The sequence below is a fragment of the Phytophthora infestans genome, genomic scaffold (genome assembly GCF_000142945.1).
Source record: "Phytophthora infestans T30-4 supercont1.17 genomic scaffold, whole genome shotgun sequence".
NCBI classification, from domain to species: domain Eukaryota; phylum Oomycota; class Peronosporomycetes; order Peronosporales; family Peronosporaceae; genus Phytophthora; species Phytophthora infestans.
Genome location: NW_003303742.1, coordinates 1,371,203 through 1,391,955, shown reverse-complemented (window position 1 = coordinate 1,391,955; position 20,753 = coordinate 1,371,203). Strand labels below are relative to the sequence as shown.

Sequence of the window (20,753 nt, the reverse complement as noted above, 5' to 3'; positions counted from 1 at the left end):
GAGAGTCGCCGGATCTATTTTTTTATTGTGCTGTAGGAAACTATGAGCGATACGAAACCCAGAGCAGGAGGAAACGTGATTTACAGCGTCAGTTCGTGGCGTCTTGGTGACGATGGATCGATTCATCGACGGGGTCGACTCAAGTATCCAACGGGTGATGTTTATGATGGCGAGTGGGCTGATGGCAAGTGTCATGGCCAAGGAGCTCTCACCTTTGGGTCGGGTGGAGGTTACACTGGAGAGTTTGTCAACAACTTGTATGAAGGATTCGGTGTGCTGCGTATCCCCAAATCTCAACATCCGCTGACCAAGACATGGCGACGTGGAGAAAAGTACGAAGGAGATTTCGTACGTGGACTCAAGCATGGACATGGCACTTGGCAAACGCGAAGTGGAGACCAGTACGATGGCAAGCTGAAGAAAGGACTTTACGACGGTAAAGGCGTCTGTGTGTATGGAACTACGGGTGATGTGTACGACGGCGAGTTCGTTCGAGGTTTGCGCCATGGAAGTGGAGAGCTGCGTTATCGAAACGGGTCAGTTTACAGCGGAGGCTTCCGCTTTGACAACTTCCACGGCTTTGGACGTATGTCGTATGGACCTGGAGGTGTCCATGGCTCTTATGTAGGCGACTTTGTGGATGGTAAGCGACATGGACAAGGTGTACGTGTGTACGGAAGAGGTGAAGAGAAGGAGAATAGACGACGATATGAAGGTGCGTGGGAGGACGATGAACCGCACGGAACGGGTGTTCTTGAATGCGATGGACGTACTGCTGTGGGGATATTTGAACGTGGCTTGCAGAACGGTCCAGGAGCGATACGATATGCGAATGGAGACACATACGACGGTGTCTTTGAAAGAGGAGATCTTCATGGCGAAGGACGCTTTGTGTATCGAGATGGAGGCGTGTATGATGGCACACTCGTACGCTCTAAGCGGCACGGTAAAGGCACTCGAGTGTTCTCCAATGGCGATCGATATGAAGGCGATTGGGTGGACGATCAGATGCATGGCCGAGGAGTTCACACCAGCAAGATCATTGTGAAACCTCGAGGTAAAGCCAAGAAGAACGGTGGCATTGGACTTGTACTATACGATGGAGACTACTACAATGGTCACCAGACAGGTGAAGCTAGCATCATCTACGAGTTCAAGCCGCAGACCGAAGAACGACCAGAGACGGAGGAAGAACGAACGAACTGGGAATGGAAGGGCGAGTTTGAGTTCCCTCAAGGCTCCGGCTGTTGGCATCGTGGTCGAGGGAAAACAACGTACAAAGGTGGAGTTGTACGTGGTCGCTTCCATGGCCAGGGTTGTTTGCGCTCTCCTGATGGGAAATTATGGCGTGGTGAATGGGTACATGGCCAGCTTCATGGTCGCGGTGAACGTGTGTATCTCCCGCTGGAGTTCGACATTCTCATGGCGAACGAAATACTTGAAAAAGGCAGCTCAAACTTAATTAACATGCGGATGGGACTCTATGACGTCGTACAGTATGTTGGTGAGTTTGTGAGGAATGTTCGCCATGGCGAAGGCGAGCTGCTGTACTCAGATGGATCTCGTCTTCGAGGACAGTTTGTGAACGGATTTGTCGAAGGCGTAGCGTGTTGTGGACTCGGTAAACGAGGTGGATGGAGATATGGCGAGTTTGTTCGTGGTGAACGCAAACGTTGGCTCAATGAAGACGAAGAGAACGAGATACTGAAGAGAACACACGACCAAGAAGCTGCTGAATCACGCAAACAAAGCCTCATAATGATGATGGCGAGGTGAAATCTATTGCATCGACGTCACAGTTCTTCGTGGCCTTCCAATTCCTTCTTGGAAAACGTCATAACGCGAGCTGTTTCTTCTTGTATCGTGTCTTCTTCTGTTCGTTCACACGCTGCTGGAGTCTCGAAGCGAATCTCGTACTGACACATTTCACGTTCCTCTACAGACACCACACGATTCTGATCACTGCATGACAACTGCACGCGTGTGTGCCGCTCTTGTCCATTTGCACAGGGCTCTCCGTGGTTGTAGCTCTGCACACGCAGAAGGTTAACAGACTCTTGCCACTCGTTCCAGACCCCCAAGCCGATGGGACGTGGCACTTCTTCCTCTTCATTTTTAATCGCTGCTTCGCTCCCGCCCTTTGTTTGACGCTCTACCTTCGTCCACAGAGGATACCAAGGTTCAGTCTGTGATACGTTCTGGAATGGACAGAAGACCATGTCGTACTTGCGAGGAATCACGTTGGGTGTCCCTCCCTTGAGCTCCTTCTCGTTCACTGTGTACGTGAAGCATCGACCCACCAGCTCGACGAAAGCAGGTTTCCAGACTGCATCCGAGAACGTACTTGGATCGACCACACGACTTTGGATGTACGTGACGTACTGCACTCTACGCAGCACATTGTATGACTGCTCCAGTTGTCCTCGCAGCTCCGGGTTGTGTTGTGCTCGTCGCTGCAAATCCTCGAATGCTCTTTGTCCAGCATGATATGCTTCTGCAAGACGTTCAAAGTCTTCTTTGAGCTGCTGCACTTTGTCTACAGCTTCAATTAGATACTGGGATCGACGCTTTAGGCCCCTCTGCACTACGTTCAGCCTCTCTTGAAGCGTCTGGAACCTCTGTTTCCACTCGGTGTCACAAGTGTTAACGCACAGTCCGTCCTTCTCGTCACTGCCATCACAGCAGTCACACACGCCGTCGTCTAAAAAGGCTAGTGACACCATCTTATCGTCAGCTTTGCAGTTATATTCGCGACTGAATGGGGGTGTCTCGGAGCGCTGTAGCACGTGGGAACAGGCTGCTGTATTGGGTTCATCACTACCGTCTTCGCAGTCGCAGTAGTCGTCGTCCACGAGCTCAGTAGGCATCGAATCCACACACGCTACTGCAGTGTCTGCCTGGACTTCACCGCTTTCTCGCTGTGACAGCCCCAAAATGGCGCTGTCGTCCATAAAGTCCCAATCTTCGTCCTCCTCCTCGTCTTCGTCGAGCGCTGCGTCGACTCCAAATCGTTTTGATGAACGAGAATTGGCAGGAACAGCTGCCACACTCGGTACTTGAATGGAGAGTACCAACATGCATGCAATGGCCACGATCAAGGCCAAGAGGAAGGTCAACAGCGACCGCTTCGTCGCCCGGGACGCCATGCCTTTGACGAAGAGCTACAAAAGACGGTGATTGGAAGAAAAGGGAATTAATAGTTATGGCGACCACAACATCATGAGCAACTTTTTATTCCGAGTTAATCACGGACCAATTCAGCGGAGGCAACTTGGCTGCAACTCGGTTGCGTTTGATCGAGCCAAGCAAAGAGGTGGGTTCTTCTCCATCGCTGAGCTCAATCAGCTCGTCCTCAGTGCTTGACTCAGAGCTTCGGTGGCTTGGCTTTCTACCCTCATCCAGTAGATTCTTCGCGTCAGGTTCCCAATTGTCCTCTTGAGACTCTGAAACCCACTCGGCTGCGAGGTCCTCCCGCACTACGTCGTCGACACTTTCCGTGCTCAATAGCTGCTGATATCCATCCGCCAAATCAACTCGAGACATCCCCACAAGACGGCGAGTCATCTCAGCGAGCCGAGTAGTCCCCATCCACAATACCTTCGCCACCATCGTAGCCGCGAGAACTACCACCAGCTTGGTGTACACGAAAAGCTTGCTCACCACCTCCATGGAGAGTAAAACCCGTTGTGAAGCTTGGGACCCGGGCACCAGCGAAAGAATGATCGGGCAACTTCAACTTCAATATTTTGGTCCGGACTATTTTTTCATTTTGGTCCAACATGTTGCCATCAGTTTCCTAGCCCTGAACAGACACGCTGCTAGCAACCTTAGGCGCTGCCACGAACATGACCCGGGGCAGCTTCAGTAACGAGGGCAAAGACGTCAGATACTACAATAGCAGCAGCAGTGAAAGCAGCTTTAGCAGCGAAATCGACGTTGAAAGCCTTAGCGACAGTGATGTTGACGGTCTCGAATTAGTACTGGACGGGAAGAGTGAGGCGCAACAGAAATTCAAGCGCTTGCGTCGCATTTTCCTGAATCGTCCGACAAAGACCAAGAAGAAGGAGAACACCCAGACACAAAAACGTCTTTTGAAAAGTCTGAATAGGTCTCGGAGACCGTCGAAGACTGTGACGGAGCAACGGGAGTCTGGAGAATGCCAGCGATCTTGCATCTCAAGCGACAGCAGTGTGCCGGATGAAAGAGCTACTAATCGACTCAGCAAATCCCTTATACGTAGCTCCGCTCGGCCGCTTCAAGCGGCAATTGAGCAGCATATTAATGCCTTGCGGGAACAGATGAAGCGGCATTCTGCACATCGAGACTCCAGTAAGTCAACAGTGGAAACGAGCATCTCTTTTATAACGGCCAGGGAACTAGCACTGATTTCTTGCCAAGCTTAGCTGCAAACCAGGTGCAGAGTATGTTGGAGCAAGCGATGGATGAGCTGCAGTTTCTCAAGAGGCAAGAAGAGCGCGCACTGGAAAGCCAAGTGAGACTGATTCAAGAGGTAAACCCCACGATCGTCTCGTGATCGAATACACGGCTCTAACCACCTCCTTCTAATACGCTTTTATCTTAGAGCTACACCTTGCGTCTAGAAGTCTTCCAGCAGCAATATCTCAGCAAAGTTGCTGAAATCGAAGGCGAGATGTACGCCACGATTCAAAATCGCCAGGAAGAATGCGACGCAGCGATCCTCGCTGCAGCCAAGAAGCTGCAGGACCAAACTCAACATGCACTTCAAAGCGATTTCGCCACGATAAATAGCGAGTCGACAGAAAAGCAGATCGACGCCAGCTCCATTTCGACGGACAGCAGCTCAGCGAGTCAGCCAAGACTACGGCGAATGCGCAGCGTCCGACGTTCAAGCCACAATCCACTCGCTTCTCCTCGACCAGCGTCTCCAGTTTCACAGCAACGAGCCAAATTGCAAGCACTAGAAGAGAAGCTAGCAGCATTCTCACCCGAGTCTCTGGATCGCGTCAAGAACGAGCTCACCGCACCAGGTTATCGAACTAAAGCTGTGAAATACGAACGAGAAGCTAACTACAGACGCTCAGTAGGCAATAGCGATAGCTCAGGCGAAGCAGTGGCTTGTGATACTGACGAGTGGACAGCTTCACCGCTCTCACCACTTCGAAAAGGACCTTCGTACTGGAAGAATGGCATCTCACTCGAAGCGAGGGAGAATGAAGAAACGTATACGAGCACCAGCGATCTACTTAACGAAGCTTCAACTTCCCAGACTAGAAGTCAAGTGTCTGCGTCTCTCTTGAGTCGACGCTTTCTACGACCTGAAGAAGAAGAAGAGCTACGTCATCTGCGTACAAGTATTGGTCTGGCAAAAGACTGGATGGCGCGACACAGTCAGGCATAGGAATACCATAAGTAGACAGCAAGGGGTCAAACGCGGGCGCTAAATATTCTAATTACACGTTGATCATTGCCGAGATGCTGGCCAACGCCGCCTTGTGTTTTTCGCGCTCGAGCAGCATCACAACTGTAGTCTTGCTGCTCTTGTCCACCTGCTCGCGTTCAGTCAAGGGCGTGTCAAACGAGAAGGAAAGCTCGGCCTCCTGCTCCAGGAACTCGTCCTCGAAGTTGTGGAAGAACTTGGCTGTCTGCTCATACGCCGTCTTGGACTTTTTGCCCTTCTTGGAGCCGCTACTGCCGCTCTTCTCCTCCGTACAGGTGGCCAGAATGAGGAAATAGTCCATCTTGAAGCTGTTGCGTAGCTCCTCCGTGTCCTCGTTCTCAATCGCCCACTCAATATCCTCATGCAGCGCCGAGTGAAGTGCTGGTACCAATTGATACGGTAGGTTTACCATGCGTTCGTTGAGCACAAGACCCACGTTCTTGGTGTTAAGAATCTGCTGAAGCTTTGACAGCTCGGTACTTGGACACTTTTTAGTCACGTACTGTAGGATCTGCTGGATGCTTGTCTCGTTGACGAAGCTTTTAAGGTTGAGCGCAGTGATGAAGCCATATACGTCATCCTCGCCTTCCACGCAGACCATAGTACCGGCAGTGACTTGACCTACGATGGCATTGGCCAGTCCAGACACGTCGAAGGGCTGCGTAGGAGGCAGATAGGCCAGTAGAAACTGTTTGACGCTGTGGAAATGAGCCTCGCGCGGGTCTGAGAAGAGGAAGTCCACGTTGACGTTGCTGCCGGCAGCAGCAGTAGTAGCTTCTCCGCCGTCCATCTCGTCGTCCGAGTCGTCATCGTCATCAGCTCCATCGTTGGGAGCGAATGTGAGGTCGTCTTCACTCTCGCTACTGTCGGAGTCATCCTCCATCATCTCCACTACACGGTCCTCATTTTGAGCGGTTTTGGGGTCGATTGGCGCCTTGCCGGAGCCACGGGAGCGCTTTTTTTGGGGCGGCATTTCCGACAAGTGAGCTGATGGTTGACAAGTGATTCAACCTCAGTGGCTGGAAAGAGATGTATCCATTTTTCAAATAGAGGCCCTATCCTAAATACGAGGAGCTAATCGGTACTACCGGTTTCTTCTTACAAACTTAAGCACATTTTTTTGCAAGATGCAAATGGACGGCTCGTTCATCCCGCCACCGTTCCCGTTCCCGGAGGCCTGGCCGAGGATCTTTGCAGAGCAACAGCAGCGACAGGAGAGGCGATGGCTTATACCAACGACTTTCACTCCAGTGCAATATCCGGCACCACCCACATCGGAATACTTTAGTCCAATGGATACTCCGGTCTCTGCGAGTTGGAGTGGCAGCAGATACCATTCTGCGATGAATGAAGCTCACTATGACGACGAAGCAGAAGGTAATGATGAAAAAGATGATGACGAGTATGAGTACGGATACGTTCTGAGCGATGAGTGGCGAGAACGATTCCAGTCGTCGATTCAAGTGCAGCAACTCCAGCAACAGAAGCAGAAGAGCAGGACAAATAATAAAAAGAAAAAGCCCCAACAGAAGAAGAAACCCAAGCAGCAGCAGACAGTAAATGCAGAAGCGGTTGCTGCGGCTAGTGCAAGTCGCTCAGGCCACCTGCAGCGCGAAATTGCGAGTGCGAAGACCCGCGAGCTGGCACGCACGTGGAAGCGACGAGGCTCGACTGCTCCGCTAAATCCGCAGGTTACCGCTTTAGAAACGTCTTTGAACGCGCTATTCGATGAGTTCTGCGATACCTTCCAACCAGTGGTGTGGCCGCACGATCCGCTCTAGAGATAAGAACCATAGAGTGAAAACAAAATGCAACAGTCACCAACTTTGCAGCAACGTAAAGGTCCTCGCGAAAAAAAGCCAGCTGTTATTGACACCGGTAAACCGACATGTTACCGCTGGATTCACAAAAGGGGGAACGCTCAAAAACAAAGAAGCTTGCGCTGTATGCGTACAAGCCTATCACGATGAACCTCGGGCAGATGAAGAACGACCCCGCCAACGGCTCAACGCAGTCCATTCCGTCTCTCAAGCGCACGCTAAGCGGCGGTGCTGCTAGCAGCGTTGGCCACGGACACGCGGGCGGTCTGTCCAGCCACTTGGGCGTGGGTATGAACAACATGAACTCGATCCCGTCGGTGCTACACGCGACGCCCAACACGAATCCGCCACAGATTCTGCGTGCTGTGACGTCGTCGGGCGCGTACAATCGCCCGTCGACCAATCAGACGCTCCGCGGAGGCAGCAGCGGCCTCTCGACTACGGGCACTGGCGGTTCTACCGTGGCTAGCACCAACGTGAGTGCCACGACCGCTACACGCAGCGTCTCTCAGTCGTCTACTATGCAGGACTGGAGGATGTATCTCACTATCGAAGAGCGTCAGGCAGTGCGCTCTAAGATCCGTGACGCCTACACGAGCCGCTGCTCTACCTACGAAGACCTACTGCAAGTGGTAAGCGACCAATTTTCGAGCTGTAGAATGGTGTATGCATGAGTTTTGGACTAAAATGCTGTTTATAACATCTAGGCCTGTGCTATTGAGGAGGAATTGCTGCACATTTCGGCGCCGTCGCGTCTGGATTACTTCAAAAGCGGCTTCGAGTTCGAGAACCGCGTCAAGTTGAAAAAGGATCAGCTGCAGGGCCAATTGGCCGCATTGGACGCCAAGCGGCGGTCATCGAGTATCGGTCAACAGCAGCAGCAGCAGGGAACACCGAACAGTGGCAGCAGCGGCAACAAAACAGTAGGATCGGCCAAGAAACAGAGGAATTAGCGTGCTGAAGATCCTGCGAGGTGCCTTTTCTACCGGTAGCGTTGCTTGTGCCGTCGAGGGGGATCAACGAAGACCACGGACTACATGTGTGAAGGGACGGAAGATGAACAAGCTTCCGTGTATATCTTAGGTCCGTGGGAGGAGCTACAAGAGGCCAGACATTGGGCAGTTCTCCTCATTGATCGAGTGGCTTTTGGAATCAGCGGTAGAAGCTCCAGCTAAACGAAGCGAGGAACCAATGAAGAAAGGAATTGAGGTTGTTGTATAGTGTATTGTGACTGCATTGCGCAGGTCTACAGGGCTCTAGTATTTGCGCAAAAAGTAGTGCTTCAACACCTGCAAGTGGAGCTGAAACATATTGCGCTGCTGCAGTTCTAGAGCGAAGGCGTTGAAGTTGACTGCCTCGAGGTCTTTGAGATACAAAGAGGAGCTAACCAGCGGTAGGAATGCGCTGCGGGACTCGCTTGGCAACTCTTTCCGCAACGAACGAGCTTGATGGAGATGTTCCATAGCACGACAAGCAACGTCGAACACTACGGGCGCCACCTTGTCGCCGAGCTTCGAATCTTCAACCGCTGCTAAAAGATCCTCAACCGTGATACCATGCTGGATCGGACAAACAACAACAAACCAACGGTCAGCATAAGGATTACGGGAACCAAATCCGTGGATCAGAATTTGGATCCGTACCTTGTTCATGAGGTCTTCGGGCAGATAAGACTGCTGTCGGGAACAGTGATACGGCGTTCCTCGCAGTAGCGTCGCCAAGCCGATTGCTACGCCGGCGTGTCCTGCTACGCGGTCTGCTGTGTCGTCGCGAACACCGAGACTCTCTAGCGTGAGGTACAGCAGTGACGAGGCCGTCTGCTCCGCGTACATCTCCAGTTCGTGTAAGCTCTGCACGTCTTCGCGGTCAAGATCTTGATCTCGCGCGTCCAGTAGGCGCTCGAACCACCGCCGCGTTAAGTCGTGTTCCTGGATGGCCTTGTCTAGCCCTCGCAGCAGTGATGTCGACTGCTCCGGACGCTCTGCTCCTGCTGACGACGACACTTCGTACAAATTGTAAATACGCTCGCGCCACCATTGCATGCGGATCTTGCCCGTGATCTGGTTACTATGTGCCGAGTCCTTGATGGTCGCGATCTCGGCGTTCAGCGCGCGCTGTAGAGCTGTAAGTCAGCGAGAAAGTCTTTCTGCATACGATAACTGGTACATTTATAACGTACAATGGCGAAGAAAGATGGACGCGTCTTCACCGGTAGCAGCAGGCCGCATAGATATCCGTCGTAGTCCAATTTTCTGTTGATATGCGTAGATTTGTGTCAGCAATTGTGACTGACTGCTCTAGAACGAATGTCTGGCGCATTTCGTACCTGACCGACTCGCGCAGCTCATGGTGCTCCTTGCTGTGCTTACTACGTGCTGCACCGATAGCTCTGCGTGGCAACAGAGTCGCCGGGCGTCGCCGTAAGGAGCTCAGCATTTCGCCTGGCCTCACGTTTTCAAAGCAGCAAAATACCTACATTAATACCGGTTATTTTGTCGATATCTGTGTGAAAATTGAAAACTATGGTACCCACACTATTTTGTGTTTCAAATGGCTACAGTAAAGGTTTGGTGACAGAAGGGTTTTAAACGGCACCAAATGCACAGCTATAGCCACCAGAACTGTTGATTGGCAGTCGAACTACATCATTGGCCCGCGACCTGTCATTCGGCGCGTATCGCTACCGACACTTGCTACTGCATTGCCATCCTGAAGCCATGAGCCAGCAGAAGAAGCGCGCAGCTACCGAATTCTCGAGTGACGTGAAGCGCCACACGGCACAGCAGCACAATGGCGAGGAAGATTTGGTGTTCGAAGACCCGTTCGGTGACGACATGGAGGACGAGGAGATGGTCGAGAGTGACGGCGACGAGGAGGTCGTGGATGGCGAAGCTGCTGGTGCTGACAAGGATGTAGACATGGACGGTGATGAGCAGGCCGAGAAGAAAGTGAAGAAGGTGTTTATGCCTGGTGTGGACAAGCTGCACGATGACGAGGTGCTCGACTACGATAGCAGCGCTTACGACATGTACTACGCCATGACAGCCGAGTGGCCGGCACTGAGCATTGACGTCGTGCGTGATAACCTCGGGGCCGTGCGCAGTCGCTTCCCTATGACCGTCTTCATGGTGGCCGGCACGCAAGCCACCAACGCTGACGACAACCAGATCACGGTCATGAAGATGTCGGAGCTGCACAAAACCAAGCAGAACGACGGCTCAGACTCAGAGGATGACGACTCGGACGATGAAGATGAGACGGAAGGCGATCCCGTGCTTGAGTCGCGCTCCATCCCGCACCCTGGTGGCGTGAATCGCATTCGTTGCATGCCTCAGTCCTCTAACATTGTAGCCACCTGGTCGGACCGCAAGAAGGTGCACCTTTGGGATATCGCCAAGCAGCTCGAGTCACTAGATGGCAAGACTAGTGCTCCGTTACCAGCCAAGCAGGCTCCTGTATACACGTTTTCGGGACACGCTGACGAGGGGTTCGCGATGGACTGGTCTCCTGTACAAGCTGGTCGTCTCGTTACAGGCGACTGCAGCAAGTTCATTTACCTCTGGGCTAACTCGGAAGGTGCATGGAGTGTGGACAAGGTGCCGTTTACCGGCCACAAGAGCTCAGTGGAGGACCTGCAGTGGAGCCCCACCGAGGCGTCAGTGTTCGCTTCGTGCTCGTCGGACCGCACTGTGCGCATCTGGGACACCCGGCGGAAGGCTGGCAGTATGCTGGACGTGGCTGCTCACGACGATGACGTGAACGTGATTACGTGGAACCGCAACGTTGCTTACCTGCTCGCGTCCGGCTCGGACGATGGCTCGTTCAAGATTTGGGACCTGCGCAACTTTAAGGCCGACAACCCGGTGGCTCATTTCCGGTACCATACGGCCCCGGTCACGTCTATTGAGTGGCATCCGACCGACGAGTCGGTGCTCGCTGTGTCGGGCGCTGACAACCAGATCTCGGTGTGGGATATGTCAGTCGAAGAAGATGCCGAGGCTGCTGTGCCCATCCAGGGTGAGAATGGCGAGGCCAAGCTGGACTTGCCACCGCAGCTGCTGTTCATTCACCAGGGCCAGACCGACATCAAGGAGCTACACTTCCACCCGCAGTGTCCAGGTGTGCTCATGAGCACGGCTGGCGACGGCTTCAACGTGTTCAAGCCCGCTAATATTTCGTAAATAAGACCTGCGCCATCGTTTGCGTCAAGCCCAATAGACTCTCCATACCCAAGCGTACTAATAATGTTTGTCTTCCTGTGGCAACAACGTTTTCACATGACGTGTGCAACAGTAGTATTTAAAGCATTTTACAAGTATTAGTACTACCTGAAGTATGAGCTGATTAGTGCGGTATCAATTTTGAAAGGGAGAGGGGCTACTACTATTCGACTCCCCCTACACTGTAATAGGTCCCCCAGGTAGTTGTACATGTAGTTGCGTGTTTGAAATTGCAATTCGAGCGGATAAATACATGCAATTCCATGTCTGTGGCTAGTATCATCTCATCTGTATGCGCCAACCGTGGCTGCGAAAGTAAATCATTTGAGGGTGCTCCTGAGATATTAGCTTCTTCGTCGCACACGGTAAAAGTTGACATTTGGAGCGTGGGCTTCCTTTCGAAAAACCACCTGTCTAAGATCTCCCGCCTGAACTGGAGAAAGTCAAGACACAGTGTTTGAAGCATATAACTCGTATGACAGGTCGAGAAGAAGTAGGGAGAGGAAGAAGACGTTACTTGTAGGCGTCAAAAGACGAAGTGAGTACTTTATTAGATTTAGGAAGAAACCAATAGCTGTACACAAGCCATTAGTGTCTGTATAGTTTAAGCCAGTCATACCGACTTAAACAGGACCTCCTAAATCTCATTATAATATTTTGGAGTGACTAGGTCAAGGTAATCAAACTGTTAAGAGGCTACTTCAACAGCCTCCCTGCCTCTGAACATATTTTATCAAACTGACAATTCTATGTTATAACAGAGGTAAAACTTTCCTTAAAAGGACTTTTCCTCAGTCCTTGAAACGCCGCCAGGAAGTCGCTTAGGCTAGCCGATCTGACTTTGCCCTGCAGTTTCTGCTAGGGAAGGAGGACGCTAAGTGACACGCCTGGTAGGAACTCAAGGATGGAGCCCAACATGTCGTCTCTACTTGCCGCTGCTACGAAGCAGGCTCCCTCGCATCGGTAGAGGCTATTTCGGTGGGCACAGAGCCCTTCCGATCTGCAAAGAGCGCTTCTTATGAGGGAGAAGAAGAAGCGGGCGCCGCGGACAGCACTGCAGCATGCGCCAGTTCTCATCGCCACGCTGGAGGAGGGGGGGAGGGGCTTCTCGAGCACACGTGGCCACCACTCCATCGAAGAAGGCACTAAGCTGGGGTATTTAGTGATGATGTCATTTGTCACACAGAAACCACAAAATCTACACATTATGACACCGACTACGTGTCCAGTGACACAAATGCTGAAAGTGAAAGCGACTGAGATGTACTGGCGTATCTCTAACAAATTTGTTGTTAAGCATGGATTATTATTGATAAACTCATGTGTCTAGATAATTCGGTACTTGACCAGGGAAACCTCAACGAGGGAAAACCTTGTGCGAGCAAAAAAGAATAAACCCCAGTGGGAATTTTTTTAAAAAGAACGCAGAATATAGACACGCTTCATGCGCTTGTATTATCAGGATATTTCTAAACTGAGTGGCCGGATCCTGCTTTCAGACATTTCATCCTGAGCTTGGCCCTTAGTTCTCTAAACTGGTGCTTATCTAAAGCTTTAGTGAAGATGTCAGCTATCATCTCTTTCGTATTGCAGTAGGTGACGTTGAATTCATGCCGCTCTACTTTTTCTTGCACGAAACAGTATCGTACGTGTATATGTTTTGATCGTCCGTGAAGTTCGGGGTTGTAGCAGATTTTGATGCAGCTCTGATTATCCTCGTATATTGTGTTAGCCTGCGTTGTAGCAAAGCCAAGTTCGTTGAGGAGAAGTTTAAGGGAATATCATCTCTTGCATGCAGTGACACAGGGCGATATATTCTGCCTCTGTTGTAGAGAGAACTACAGTATGATGCTTACGCGAAAGCCATGAGATAGGACCGCTAGCTAGCATTGTCACGTATCCTCCAATGGAGCGTCTCGAGTCGGGGCAGTTGGCGTAGTCAGAGTCACTGTAGGCAATTAGTTGATCGGCAAGGTTTTCCGATGTAATATCGGTCGAGCCTTCCAGAAGATGACCGTATTCTTTCGTTCCAGATAGGTACTTTAGACCACGTATGACTGCTTTCCAGTGATCCATACCTGGATTCGCTAGAAATTGGCTGACCTCTCGCATGTAGAATGCCAAATCGGGTCGAGTGCCTACCATTAAATACATGACACTACCTACAGCTTGTCGATACGGAATCGATTTCATCGCATCTTTCTCTTGCTCACTGCTGGGCTGGCTGCTTACGGAAAGTTTAGCGTTCCGTTCTGCTGGTGTTGCAATAGGGTACGGAATGTAGTCGCTGAAGCGGTCAATGACCTTCGTAGCGTACTTGTGCTGGTGGATAAACATCGTTCGGTTTTTACGGTCACGTTGAATTGACCAGCCGAGTAAGTACTTCACCTCCCCTAAATCTGACATGGAGAAACGCTTTTTCAAGGCTGATTTCAGCTCACTGACGAGTGCTGGTGTAGGCGCATTGATCAGTAAGTCGTCGACGTACACTGCAATGTAACAGGTGATGTCAGCAACTATTCGTCGAAATACGCATCGATCTTTAATGAGTTTCAGGAACCCGAGATTCTCTAGGAAGGCAGACAAGGTTTGGTACCATACACGAGGCGCTTGTTTAACCCCCCAAACCCGAGAGCCTGTATGAGACACGATTCCGCAAAAAGCTAAACGTGTCTGAGACACGTTAAGCTTTTATACGTAAAGTTTGTATAGGGCCATACAAATTGTCAGTCAAGAAGGGGTAGGCATATTTCCCATCTTCCCGCACAGCAGTACATAGCTATGCGTGTGCCTTGAACTTGGTTTTTCTAGAAAATTAGAAGACACAGGTTTGATGGGTGTCACACAAATCAGCATAGAGGATTGCAGGTGGAATTCTGCGCCACCCATATCTCGGTCATTCGAGAATTTTCGCCGCTGCCGCTCAGATGTCCGGGTTCAGAGGCCGATGGCGAGAGCTTCTGAAGGAAGGATGGAAATCAAAGGCCCCTACGGGCCTGTCAAACGACTACACGTACTTTATGCCGGGGAAGACGAAGAAGGACGTACGTGGCGTGGACTTTTTCGTTGGAGAGGCTGCGTTGATGGCATATTTGGACCGTATCGCCTTGGGTAAGTAGTATCGCCTTTCAAGGTCTTTGTGTGGACTCTAATACGTGTGCTTTGCTAGAGGAGATAAAGAAAGCTACCGCGGCGAAGCAACAAGCAAAAGCAGCAGCGACTTAACCTTCTCCGGAGAGTGGACAGCCTGAAACCGATGTGCCTGATAGACAAGATGGTGCGTTTGATCTTATTGTGTATGTACGTGTTATGATTCTAACGCTATCGTGTATATAGTTGCTGACCGAACTGTCAGTCCAGATCCAGACACGACGAAGACTGTTTGTCCGAACATTCAGGCTACGTCTCCACACCTGGCAGAGAGTGATTTGGGCAATTCAGCTGGTGATGAAAACGGTAAGCTGTCGAATATCTTGCTCGTACCTGTGAACTACTGCTAACGCTAACACACCACTCCCTTATAGGTGCAGACGAGTATCTCAATTGTAGTTTACATGCTGAATTCGATGCTGCTGCTACATCTGGCTTAGAGTATGCCTGCTCTGAGCCTGATAGCGACGGAGAAAGCACGATGCCAGGTGAAGAAGGGCAACCGGCCGCCATACCACCTGAAGAAGTGCAACCAAGCGTCAGCCTTGCACATGGAATCAGAACGATGATGGGTAAGCTTATGGTGTGTATACACGTTAAGGGTACACGTTATGGATTCTTATAGTGTATGTGGATGTAGATGACCCAAACATTATCGCGCTTTTGCAGCACTGGATTCCGATGGTGACAATGAGAATATGTCCATTTACGATGATGATGAGAGCTTAGGCTTCGAAGAAGCCGACGCCGTCGTGGAGGATTCTGCTGCTGCTCCTGACTTACTTTTCGAGCCATCTCTACTTGAATCAGCTGGCGGAGTTTACAGCGGGGATCACGGGCCTACTGAAGAAGCCCTTTCCGCTGCTTCGACCGCGTTGGGGTCATTCTTCTTGTTTGCACCTTCCCATCTTTGGGAAGACATTGCCGGAGCTAGTGACGACTATTTCCTTCACAATTTGGATAAGCGTGTTGGCGCACAGCGTGCAAAGCAACAAGCCCGCCACCGGAAGGACAGCAATTTTGAAGTGAAATCGCAAGAACAAATCAAGGAGAATTTATTGGCAACACCTGACATATCTGGAAGAGAGTTTTGCATTTTTATTGGACTTCTCATTGCCAGAACAATTGCGCCGAACAAGGAGAAATTTGATCACCACTGGAAGACTACCGACGAAGGCGCAATTCCGCGTGGGTGCTTCGGCCATTATATGAAGCGAGATCGGTTTGCTCATCTTTCCCGCAACATGCATTTCAGTCGCAATGATGCTCCTGAGGCAGCGACGGACCGCGCGTGGAAGCTGCGGCCAGTAATCATCGTACTGCAATATACTTTCCAGCGCAGCTTTATACCCGCCACCGGTCATGGCGTTTGATGAAGCGATGCTTCCGTCAAGATCGGCTTTCAATCGCATGAGGGTGTACATGAAAGATAAGCCTCACAAATGGGAGACTAAGCTTTTCATGCTGTGCTGTTCTGATACGGCTTATTGCATCCAGTACGTTTGTGACGCGCCTTCGGGCGCGTTTTTTTTTTTTGGCTCAAAAGTTGTCTTAACGTGTCTGCTACATGCTAACGCTTTCTTTACCGTGTCTTATACAGTTTCGTGGTTTACTGTGGTAAACGCCAAATGCAAGACGACAGCATTCCACCTGACGAGAAATCCGGCCCTGCTGCAGTGGTGCGAAATCTCCAGCATGTATTTGGCGCCACTGGACCCTCCGACTTTCGACTGGTTGTAACAGATCCGTTTTACACCTCCGTGGTGCTTGCAATGCAACTGCTTACGATGTCTTTCTACATCGTTGGAACGATTATGATGAACAACCAAGGCTTGTGCGAGGCCATCCTACCAGCAAAGCAGAAGAATGGCCGACGAGCGTCGAACGCAAGACGCTACAGGAAGTATTACAAGTCGTTGTTCCTAGGCCTTATTGATCTGGCAATTATCAATGCATTTATTGTCTTCAATTGCCGGCGGGTTAGAGATGGTGAACGAAAGCTATCACACGTGCAATATCTCAAACAGCTTCACCTGGAGTTGTGCCAGCTTCAACCTGAAGACTGGCAGCAGCTGCTACGCCACCGAGGGCTCCAGGCGACACCGACAAAAGCTCGAGAAGTCGCCAGACATGTGCCTGTTCAGACCGACGAGTGGCGTAAAGGGAGCGCCACACAAGCTCGGAAACGCCGTCAGCGCGCCTGTAAGGTGTGCTCAGTGCTCAAAGCCGATGGAGAGTTGCGTGGGGGTGAAACTACTTTCTTTTGCGGTGAATGCAGGCTGAAAACGTCTTCTAAAAATGCTCTAGCAGCTCGAGTCTTCCTTTGCAACAAAGTGAAGCACTCCGTGAACGGTGTTCCAGCATCGTGCTTCGAGATCTGGCATAAACATTGGAAGAACGGCACATTGATCCCTCAGACACGGAACAAACGCAAGATTCGTGCCCGTAAGCCGAAGAGACCTACCGATGAGACTGCAGGTGATGCTGAGAACTCCGAGAAGTCGAGCGGTGAATCTGGAAGTGACGGATCATCACGCCAGAAGCGATCCCGCAGAAGTGATGTTCGTAGTTTAGGCAGGCTCCGGCTCTGATTTTTGACTTGCATTAAATATACTGCACAGTTCACGTATTTCCAGCTGGTTTGTTTTTCACAATATCGACAAAAAAATCAGGCTTGTACTGTATCGTCTTTGCGTACAGAAGACACAATAATAAATATACCATGTACCAGGAAGACACTTTAGGCGGGGAAGACACGATAGCAAAGTTTGGGGTTGGGGGTATGGACCGGCTTTAGGGGATTTTGAAACCTTCCGGTTGAGCCATGTAGATCTCCTCTTCCAAGTAGCCATTAAGGAATGCTGTCTTAACATCCATTTGATGGACTTGTCCATGAGGGACTTGTATTCCGATTTAGCTGCTTTACGCCACTGGTTAGCGTGGGAAGACTTCATTGCTCCCCGATACGTAGTGGGCTCAGACACATACCGAATAGCTAGTAATGTGTACAGATAATGCTGACGTTGCTCCTGTTCGTGTATGTCTTCCTCAGAGTTGAGGGTTACGTCATTGGCTTCCTCAGAGCTATCAATGGCTTCCGCAGAGAGGCGGGGTCGCTTAGGAGTCGAATGATGCGGAGGATCAGAGTCCGTCTCTGTTCGAAAAGAATAATGTATGGCTGTTCGATCAACAAACTCCCTCAGTGAGGGCAGTACACGCTGGTTCACTGTGCCTGGCGCTGTTGTCATTGCAGGGCCTGATGTGGGTGACGGTGTGATCACTGGTTCTGACACATGTTCAGGCTCCGGTGCTACTGTAGTAGCAGTTGCAGGTGGCAGAGGTACAGGTGCAAGTGTAGCGGTAGATTTCTGCCGATTCGTGGACTGTGTGGGCTCTGGAGTAGACGTCAGGCCTGTGAGAGAGGGAAATTCGTCCTCTTTAAAGACTACATCACGACTGTAGATAATTGCATGAGTATTGATGTCCATCAGACTGTAGCCTTTCTTATGGTCAGGCACACCAAGATACATACACAAACGGGCTCTAGCGTCGAGTTTGTCTCGGTATTGCTCCGTGATGTGGACATATCCGCTGCATCCGAATACTTTGATGTACTGCATGGATGGAATACTTTTGTTAAAGCTAATACGGGGTTCGTCCATCCGTCTTGGAGCTAGGAGTCATATTGATGAGAGTGGTCACATGACAGACACACTCGGCCCATAACTGCTTCGGTAGCTTGCCGTCAAGTAGAAGGGCTCGGACACGCTCCATAATGGTACGCATGCGGCGTTCTGCAACTCCGTTTTGCTGAGGTGTGTATACATTGGTAAACTGGGCGTGAGTTCCATACTTTTTAAATATGATGCGGCCAAGCTTCTCGTAATCTTTAGCGTTGTCTGCTTGAAGCCGCTGAATCTCAAAGTTACCCTGGTTTGCATTGTCTTCAACACTGAACGCGTACCCTATGACAGATATATCTTGTCTGAAAATATTCAGGGCTTTCTTCCTGAAGTCTTCGTAACAGCCATACAACTCGCTACGGTTCTTAATTGCATAAGTGAACATGAATCGAGAAAAGTCATCGATGAAGATCAAGAAGTAGCGACAACCAGTAAGGCTAGGCACAGGTAGTGGACCACAGATATCTGAATGGACTTTTGACAAAGGTGATGTAGCACGTTTAACAACTCTATTAGAGTAAAATGGGGAGCGGTGTGACTTCGCTAACGTGCAGGCAACACAAAAGAAATCTGTCTTTGGACCTAGAGGTATAGATCCATCGAGTCCATGTATGGCCTGACTCCTAGATAGGTCATTCAAGACACGAACGTTAGGGTGTCCAAGGCGTTTATGTAAGAGCAGAAAGGAACGTTGCTTACCTGAGGCAATAAGAGCCGCTGGAGGTGCCGCTGGTTTGGCTTGGAACTGATACAGATCCGTGTTGGTAGCCATGAGCGCTTTGATCTTGAAGCGCTGGTCAGTTTGCATAGAGCACTGTTTGCGGTCAAAGTTGAAGCGAAAGTCGTGCTTCACAGCTGCTGGAATTGAAAGCAAACTGAATTGGAGCTGGGGAGCATACAGGACGCCATGAAGGATAAGCTTCTGCATAGTGCCCTTGGAGTCAGTGACTTCCAGATCGACCCGTCCAATGCCTTCGATGGGGATTTGGTTATTACCACCAACCGTAATGGATCCACCACTGGAGGTGATGTCGGTAAACCACTGAGACTCATGGGTGACGTGTCGAGTGCAGCCAGAGTCGATTGTCCAGGTGGGATCAAGTTCTATCTTGGCTTGAGCAGTGAGGCTAAACGGGAGATTGACTGTGGTAACAACAGCGATGAGACCGGTGTCACGACGTCCTTGGCGAGCTACCTTGCGGCTGTTTCCAGAATCACTGTCGTCGTCATCGTCATTGTCTGACTCAAGCGGGCGGTCCTTGTAGCGATCTTGACCGCGTTGTTTGCCGCCATTTCCGTGCTTGTTCTTGCTACTACTGTTGTTGCCCTTGAAGTCGCGGTTGTTATTATTCTTGCCGTGTCGCCCATTGCCACCTTTGTTCGAGTTCTGGTACGGGTGATCGCGTTTCGAGTTACCCTTGAAGGCGAAGTTAGCAGGTAGCACTGTCCCAGCCTTCACTCGTCCATCTCGCAAATCCTTTTGAAGGCCTCGGCATTGGCGAATGTTGTGGCGTGCGCGATCACAGTAGGAACAGACATTGGCGCTGTCACGGCCTTGGGCTTGTGACACAGGAGGTCCGGTAGCCACTAGAGCTCTCTCACCCTTGGTTGCAGAGGACTCTGGTGTGCCCTTGGCCAAGGTGTAGCGCTCTTGAGCTTGAAGATCGCGAACTTTGCCTTCAATGCTCTCCTTGAGGTCTTCATACGGGATATACTTCCGCTGGCCCTTCCAGATGCGGAGATCGTCCTTCCACGACTTGGGCATCGAGTGGAACAGGTAGATAGACTTCTGTCCCTCGGTCATCACCGATTCGGTGGCTTCTGACGCGGCTTTCATCGCGTTCTCAAGCTTGAGAAAGAACTCAGTTAAGTCAGGAGCCTTCCTCATACTTGATCTCCATCAAGTAGTGTTGAATGAAGTACGGATCACCATGAAAGGCTGCTCCCTCGTACTTCTAGCAGATGTAGCTGAAAATCTCGAAGGATGTCGTGAGATTCTTGACGAGCCGCACGTGCATGTTGTCCATCGTTTTCATCAAGAAGGCTTTGGTCTTGGCTTCTTGTCGACGGCGTTCGCGCTGGCTAAGAGGCTGGTTCTTCTCTTTCTTGGCGCGTTTGCGTGCACGGCGAGCCTCGCGATGGCTAAATGGTCGAACTACCGGGAGGTCCTTCCTCTTATTTGACGTATCGGAGCTGGCTCCAGAGTCTTCGTCCGAGTCCGAGGGCGGCTTGAGCTCGTCGTCGCTCTCGTCGTAGTCCACAGCGTCGGAGTCGATTTCGACGTTCTTGGTAGTTTTGGCATGCGGTTCATCGTTGGCATCAGACATTTCGCTGCCACTGTCTTCACTCTCGTCTTCCGACACACCGTCGTAGTCGGGCTGCTTCACGTAGCCGAGTAGGTGCTTGCCATCTAGTGCTGCGCACACACGGGTCTTCCAGACGTCGAAATTCTCGGCGCCGA

General features: G+C 50.9%; 7 protein-coding genes across 7 annotated transcripts; 4 read left to right on the top strand and 3 right to left on the bottom strand.

The window, feature by feature from the left end:
• Positions 1 to 42: 42 nt before the first annotated feature.
• PITG_10021 (radial spoke protein 1) lies at positions 43 to 1,776 on the top strand (the record flags this gene model as incomplete). Its single annotated transcript, XM_002902511.1, has 1 exon — positions 43 to 1,776. The coding sequence occupies one exon, from the start codon at positions 43 to 45 to the stop codon at positions 1,774 to 1,776; it is 1,734 nt and encodes a 577-aa protein (XP_002902557.1).
• A 17-nt stretch (positions 1,777 to 1,793) lies between these two features.
• Positions 1,794 to 3,146, bottom strand: PITG_10020 (glucosidase 2 subunit beta-like protein; the record flags this gene model as incomplete). Its single annotated transcript, XM_002902510.1, has 1 exon — positions 1,794 to 3,146. One exon carries the CDS (start codon positions 3,144 to 3,146, stop codon positions 1,794 to 1,796), a length of 1,353 nt encoding a protein of 450 aa, XP_002902556.1.
• Positions 3,147 to 4,298: 1,152 nt separating this feature from the next.
• Positions 4,299 to 5,380, top strand: PITG_10019 (uncharacterized protein; the record flags this gene model as incomplete). The annotated part of the gene is made up of 5 exons (XM_002902509.1): positions 4,299 to 4,329; positions 4,404 to 4,510; positions 4,583 to 4,829; positions 4,902 to 5,009; positions 5,121 to 5,380. 5 exons carry the CDS (start codon positions 4,299 to 4,301, stop codon positions 5,378 to 5,380), a joined length of 753 nt encoding a protein of 250 aa, XP_002902555.1.
• Positions 5,381 to 5,432: 52 nt separating this feature from the next.
• Positions 5,433 to 6,402, bottom strand: PITG_10018 (BCCIP family protein; the record flags this gene model as incomplete). The annotated part of the gene is made up of 1 exon (XM_002902508.1): positions 5,433 to 6,402. One exon carries the CDS (start codon positions 6,390 to 6,392, stop codon positions 5,433 to 5,435), a length of 960 nt encoding a protein of 319 aa, XP_002902554.1.
• A 376-nt stretch (positions 6,403 to 6,778) lies between these two features.
• PITG_10017 (uncharacterized protein) lies at positions 6,779 to 8,192 on the top strand (the record flags this gene model as incomplete). The annotated part of the gene is made up of 4 exons (XM_002902507.1): positions 6,779 to 6,796; positions 6,871 to 7,176; positions 7,332 to 7,871; positions 7,947 to 8,192. 4 exons carry the CDS (start codon positions 6,779 to 6,781, stop codon positions 8,190 to 8,192), a joined length of 1,110 nt encoding a protein of 369 aa, XP_002902553.1.
• A 303-nt stretch (positions 8,193 to 8,495) lies between these two features.
• On the bottom strand, positions 8,496 to 9,675 carry PITG_10016 (uncharacterized protein; the record flags this gene model as incomplete). The annotated part of the gene is made up of 4 exons (XM_002902506.1): positions 8,496 to 8,798; positions 8,883 to 9,353; positions 9,419 to 9,491; positions 9,566 to 9,675. The coding sequence occupies 4 exons, from the start codon at positions 9,673 to 9,675 to the stop codon at positions 8,496 to 8,498; spliced, it is 957 nt and encodes a 318-aa protein (XP_002902552.1).
• A 214-nt stretch (positions 9,676 to 9,889) lies between these two features.
• On the top strand, positions 9,890 to 11,454 carry PITG_10015 (glutamate-rich WD repeat-containing protein; the record flags this gene model as incomplete). Its single annotated transcript, XM_002902505.1, has 1 exon — positions 9,890 to 11,454. The coding sequence occupies one exon, from the start codon at positions 9,957 to 9,959 to the stop codon at positions 11,418 to 11,420; it is 1,464 nt and encodes a 487-aa protein (XP_002902551.1).
• Positions 11,455 to 20,753: the final 9,299 nt, after the last annotated feature.